At 19.3% G+C, this 6,771-nt stretch overlaps 1 protein-coding gene across 1 annotated transcript, besides 8 other annotated features; it reads right to left on the minus strand. All coding sequences in view use genetic code 6, as the record gives it.

Moving 5' to 3' along the window:
- The first annotated feature begins 86 nt into the window (after nt 1-86).
- Nucleotides 87-131: a microsatellite.
- Nucleotides 132-202: 71 nt separating this feature from the next.
- Nucleotides 203-255: a microsatellite.
- Nucleotides 256-268: 13 nt separating this feature from the next.
- IMG5_013190 (hypothetical protein) lies at nt 269-891 on the minus strand (the record flags this gene model as incomplete). Its single annotated transcript, XM_004039657.1, has 3 exons — nt 631-891; nt 448-532; nt 269-400 (listed from the first exon to the last, which is right to left on the minus strand). The coding sequence occupies exons 1-3, from the start codon at nt 753-755 to the stop codon at nt 269-271; spliced, it is 342 nt and encodes a 113-aa protein (XP_004039705.1). The 5' UTR covers nt 756-891.
- Nucleotides 409-446: a microsatellite.
- Nucleotides 534-605: a microsatellite.
- Nucleotides 534-614: a microsatellite.
- Nucleotides 545-614: a microsatellite.
- A 342-nt stretch (nt 892-1,233) lies between the features above and the next one.
- Nucleotides 1,234-1,306: a microsatellite.
- A 4,996-nt stretch (nt 1,307-6,302) lies between these two features.
- Nucleotides 6,303-6,340: a microsatellite.
- The last annotated feature ends 431 nt before the right edge of the window (nt 6,341-6,771 follow it).

The following is a 6,771-nucleotide window of genomic DNA, read 5'->3' on the forward strand; positions in this document are numbered from 1 at the left end:
CATATATATATTATTTATTATTAAATTAAAAGAAAAAATTTAAAAATATAATATTTTAAATTAAAAAACTAATTAAAATATCATTTATATAAATTGTTTTTAAATTTAGATATATATTATTTTTAAATTTAAAATATTTAATAGTTCTTATTTTTTTTTAAAAAAAATATTTATTAACAAACTAATAATTATTTTAAAAAATATAATATAATTATTAATTCTATATATAAATAATATATAATTACATTTATATATTTTTCGTTATATTTCAATCTTATTATCCTTATTTTTTTTAAGGTAATAATTCTTTTTGCATTTCTAAAGCTTTTTATGTATCACCCATTTTATATGTTTATTGCATTATTGCTGCTTTATTTTATGTTTCTTTTATTCCTTCAACCTATTTTTTATATATTATATATATAATATTATAATTATATATATTACCATATCTTTATCTTCTATAATTTAATTTAAAGCAGCTTTAGTTAATTAATAATCGTAAAGCTCGCTTTTAAGTATTCTTTCTAATCTAAATAAATAAATATATAAATATATAAATATATAAATATATAAATATATAATATAAATAAATAAATACAATATATATATATTTTCTTTAATTATTACTTTTTTTATTTTTCATCATTATCTATGTTATAATCTTCATATACTTTTTTCAAGTTGTTGTTTTCTTATTTTCTATCAATATATTATTCATATAATTTTATATCGTAATATATTTCTTTAGGCATTGTTGCGGTATTATAATCTTCAATATAATCTTAAAAAGTCGCCTTTCTTCAGCTAAATTTATCATTTCCAAATTTATTTTTTTTACTTCTGAAAGCCATAATTAAAATTCGTCTCTTTTTTCAAATATATGTTCTTTTCTTTTATTTTATTTAATTATATTTTTTATTTTTTTTTATTTTTACCCTAATATACCATATTTACCAAAACGAGTATAGTTTTTTTTTTTTATATCTTTTTTTTTAATATTATTGTGTCTAAATATATATATAAATTTTTTAAAAAAATTTAAATATAAAAAATGAAAATAATTATATATATATAAGATTATTAATTTATTACTTTTTATTTTTATGTTTTGGTGATGAAAGTTTGTTTTTTTTGTCTTTTTTAGTTTTTACCATTTTATTAATATTAAAAATATTATTAATATATAATAAATTATAAGATATTTGTTAATTTATAATTAAATATAAGTAAATATATATTATTATAATATATTTATATATATATATATATATATATATTAATATATATATATATATATATATATTATCCTTTATCATTATTTTAAAATTTTATTTGATTTAATACACTAAAATATATAATCTCTTATAGTAGGACTTTTACATCTAATTTGTATAGGTATAAGTGTAAGAATTTATCTATGTGCAAGAAAATCTTCTTAAATTTAATTTATTTTAGGTAACCAAATAAAAAAAACTACAAAAAATACTAAAACTACAATATTACATAATAAAATTACCCTATTAAACATAAAATAAGAATATTATTTATCCAAATCATCTAAAAATACTTTGACAATATCCCTAAAAGCCCATCTTGTATATTTAATTAAAATACTTATATTATACATATTTTCAGTTGTCGAAAATTCATATTTATTAAATATTTATTCGTTTTCTTTTAAATTTGTCTATTCTAAAATAAATTGGTTTAATGTCGGAATGACTATATTAAGTCCTTTTAAAAAAAGCCCGTTTAAAAATTATATACATAGTTCTTATTCGGGTTTTTATTGTATTTCGATTTCTATTTAAAGTAGTCTGTCACAAAATTAATCTGGCATAAAATATGAATTGAAGATTTTTTTGTAGTTTAAAGGTAAATAGTCTAGGTTTTCATAGTGTTTTTTCTATAAATCACTTATAGATTAGTATATTTTAGGGAGCAAGTTTTCTTTCAGGTAATCGAAGGGCTTGTATTGTTCTTTTATGGTTTGATTTTATTCGAATAAAATTGAGGCGCGTAAACAGTTGTTTGTGAATGAAAAAAGGAACTCTAGTTGGAATAATATTTCTATTTCAGGCTTATATAGTTTTTGTTTATATAAGTAATTGTTAATTATCAAGGAGCGGGATGCTATGTAGATTATAAAGAATAAGAATGTACAGACAAAGGGAAATATCTCGCCAAATTATAGCTTTTAGTCTTGAAAATTGCGCTTTTTTTACCCTATTAGGCCCCTTACTATTAGCTTATCGTCTTCTTCAGGCTTTTCATTTTTTTAAGAGTTGATGGTTATAGTGGAGTTGGAGTTGATATCTTCTTTTCCAGATGATTCGTTGAATTTTTGGAGAAAATCAGAACATTTTTGGAGAATTAATTTAATTTCAGACATTTAGATTGAAGCGATTATTTATATTATGGTATTTGATGCTTATAAAGATATAAAATAAAGAAAAATATACAAAATAAGAAATGTAGACAATATTATTAACGCAATTACTAAAATTTAAGTGAAGTTATATTCTTATTAATTTTAATAATCTTATATTTCTTAAGTAATTTCTGATATAAATTCTTCTTATTTTATAAGTACTTAGTTTAAAAAATTTTATATTAAAATTAAATAATCGCTATTTTCTTCATAAAATTCATTTAATTATTCTGCATTTAAATGATACAATTTAGCCATAATTTATTAAGTAGACTAATATAAATTTCCATAATAAATAACTATTTATCCACTTTAAACACGAGTTATAACTTTTGTTTCGTCTTTATTATTATATATTTCCATCATCCTTTATGTAACTCCTATTTAATTTAAATAAATTTAAGATATATAATCGTCTATATTAATTTAATATTCTTTCAAAACCATAATCATTTCTTAATGAATTTTTTATTATTCCTATTCCGTTAGATTTTTTTTTTTATAATAAAAACCTTGCCTTAAAGGCCTTATTTCCTATAGTACAGTAATTAAATTTTAAATTGTAGATATATATTTATATGTAAAATTTAAAGTTTCATATCTATGTACAAACCCGTTTATTTAATCGGAAGTATAGAAATAATCAAATAAATAAAAGGCAATACTCACAATAAAAAAAAACAACGAAAATATTTTCAAATAGAAAATTATATTTCCATTATTATCATATTTCTTTTCAGATAAAAACTAGCTTAAACTACTATTAGAACTTAATATTTTTCCTATTTAATAATATTCATCTTATTCAACTTCCATACGGATATCTTAAGATCGAATTATTTCTTGTTCGAGTTCTTCTTCACCGTTATTTCCTTCTTCGTTTTCGATTATTTTCTAAAACTCCATAGCATCCAGTAGTTTGTTTTTGAATAATTTAAATGTACGTATATTTTTGTCATATTATTTACTTTACGTTTACGTTTATTCTTCGTTTAAATTTTATTTATTTGCTTATATAGCACTCATTTGTAGTTTTTCCTCTATAAATTATTAACATTGCATTCTTTTGTCTTTTACGACTATATTGCTTATATATTATTAAGAAGTTACATATATAAAATTTTCGTTATTTAAGTTATTAGTTTATTGGGAAGAGGCGGGGATTTTTTTTTTAGTTTTAAAAGGTTTTCCTTGTATCATAGTTCCTTTGAAACTATTCGATTTTAAATCAAAAAATAACTCCAAGTGTATTTTTATATTCAGAAAATCCTTATTTTCCTTTATTTTTAGTTCATAATAAGGACCAAAATTTTTATTTTGTTGATTATTTTAAAGTAATATGCTTTCAAAATCATAAGAAGCCTCATTTTAATACTATTATTATTATTAAATGTTATTTATTATGTTAATGTTGCCTTTATTTATTGGATTTAAAGGCTATTATTTATTCGTATATTAATCTGTTAAAGGCCGAAACTCTATAATATAACCCTAACAAGCCATATTCATAAATTCTATTTTCTTTAGTTTCACATTGGCTTAAATTTGCTGATTTTCAGATAATTCTAGATTAATGTCTTTGCCTTGTTTTTATATAAAAAAAGGTATATTTTACTTAAAATTAGAAATAATTGTATCTATATTAATTTAGTTGTTTTTGATATTTGCCATGTCTAACTTAAGGAAAGAAATAGTAGATACAGAAATATTCAAAATAATACCTTCCGGATCTGTAAGCATGTGAAAATTAGGGTTATAGAGATTTTTGGTAATACAAAATTAACCTAAAAAAGAAACTCCTTAAATTATATTCGAAATGTTTTTTACAGTAAGTGTAATTGGAATTATGTAGTCATTCATGTCTTTTACGAAAAAATTAGAGATTTAATTTATTATTCTAGACTATTTACCAATTAAATACTCTTCTATAAATTAATTGTGATAATTACCCCAAATTTCAGGCATTATTATAGCCAAATTTTTGTCTAAAAGTTAAGATTTTCTCATCCCTATGACTTTCAAAGCCTCGTAGTTTGCATTTATTATCGAAGCCGTGTTATTGTCCTCGGTTTGTATCTATATAGTACAGTAAGTATAGTCTAAATTTTCATCTATTAAGGCTTTTTGTACGTTTTTTGTGTCAACTAAGGTGTTTGAGTAATTTCTTTCCTCTAAAAGGGTGTGGAAGAATATTTCTAAATGATTATATATGAGGATATTGTCAGTGTTTTTAAATTCGGCTTTTAATTAAGAAATTATCTAAAACACTTCCTTTCCAATCTAATTAAGAACTTATTTGTTTGGTCTTTATTCTTAGAGTTCTTACCAAAATTAAAGTAGGAGATAGGTTGATTTCTCGATGTGTTTTTTTTATTTAAATAGTGTTATCTAGTTGATTTCGGGGGTTTTGAAAAGAATTGTAGCTTTCTTAAACTTTAGAAGTTTTTTTTATATCCTCGTCAATTATATTTTTCAAACGGTAAAGTATATATTATTAAAAAAAAGAAAGGTTTTCTTCTTATAATATCTAAAATTATTAAATTGGTTATTCAAAGCTTTTAAATATATCCATGTTTATTAATAAATAATAAATCTTTATAAAAATAACATTTTTAAAATTAACTATATTAGACATAAAAATATGTTAAAGCAAAAAATATAAAATAACTTATTAATCACAAATAACTAATAATAATTTAAATATATATATAAATTTATAAATATAAAATTGAAATATATATATATATATTTTATTTACTATTTATTTTTAAAGCAGTTTTAAATTATATTATTTTAGCTTTTTAAGATCGTGCCGGACATTTTAATTATTTACAGTCTTATAAGTGTCTTTACATAAATCCGTATAATATTATTTTATTTTTCTCAAAATTTTATAAGGCTAAATGAAGGTTTCTTATTTATATATATAGGTTTTCTACTTTTTCAAATTTATGTGAGTTTTATGAGAAGATTTATGGCTTTACGTCATTTTGTAAAAATATTATGCAAAAAATACCGATTATCACTATTAAATATATTATACATAAATTATTATTTTTTTTATTAGTTATTTCAGCGAATTAACAGCAAGATATTGTCCATATTATACAGGAAACCTGAAATTCTTTTATTTTTTGCATTTATTTGTTATTGTAAATGATGTTTTTTTTCAAATATATAAACATTTCATTTGTTTATATGAAAAGTATTAATAAAGACACATAAAAATTAGCTTAAACAACATCTAAAAGACCCAATGTAACACCTAAACATGTCATTCTGGCCTCAAACTCGCCTGTCAGCTTCGCGGATTTGAATTATTTGTCTAAACGAGTCTCAAATAAGGTTAATGTTATCAATAATAAGTAAGAAGTTATACCAAAAATACATAAAGCGCCACCTAAATACAGTAAAATATCTGTTTATTCAGTACAACTAGAATATAAAGTGATTTTAGGACAATTATATATAGAAAATAAAAAATCATAAAATGGTATTTAAAGAAAACTAGCATAAATATCAGTTAAAGTAATTAAAGTAATATAATATATTTTATTCACTGGATGTTTTAAAAATAATAATAATATAAACTAAAGAAAAATAAATAATAATATGAATAATATTACACAATAAACCATTTAATATGTAGATTTTTAAACTTTTTATTAATCTATATAAGTTGTTAATAATAAATATTCAGTAAGTTGGCTTAGTAAAATTCCTATTTAATTTGTCTTTAACCAGTTTAGGGTATTTTTAAAATGAAATATTTTAAGTAGTTATAAATATTAAATTAAAACTGTTAAAATTTAAAGCAAAAATGACATTTTACTATTTAATTACAAATTTAATAGAATTACGAAGATTTTAAATTTTAGTTTTTTTTATAAATTTTACATTTTTTTTTGTATTTTATAAAAAAAAATTTTAAATATTTTTGTTTTTTTAAAATTTTATATATAGAAAATATAAAAATAAAATATAATAATATATATATATATATATAAATATTACCTATATAAAAGAAAAATACAAATTATTTAATTAGAATATAAAAATAAAAATGAAATCAATATTTTACTTTACTAGATATTAGGATATAAAATAATAAATACAAAAATGCAAAATAAACAATTTTTAAATTTTATATAAAGAATATGTAAAAATATTAATGTTAACATAAAAATTTTAAATAATAATTATCAAGAAAAAATAAATTAAATTATTTCTTGTAATTATAATACAAATGTTATGTTTATAATAATTCATTATCATATTAAAATAGTATAATGTTTTTAATAGAAAACAAAGATCATTTAGATTATAAATATATATAT

This window comes from Ichthyophthirius multifiliis, assembly GCF_000220395.1.
Source record: "Ichthyophthirius multifiliis unplaced genomic scaffold scaff_1120509249574, whole genome shotgun sequence".
In the NCBI taxonomy this organism is placed as follows: domain Eukaryota; phylum Ciliophora; class Oligohymenophorea; order Hymenostomatida; genus Ichthyophthirius; species Ichthyophthirius multifiliis.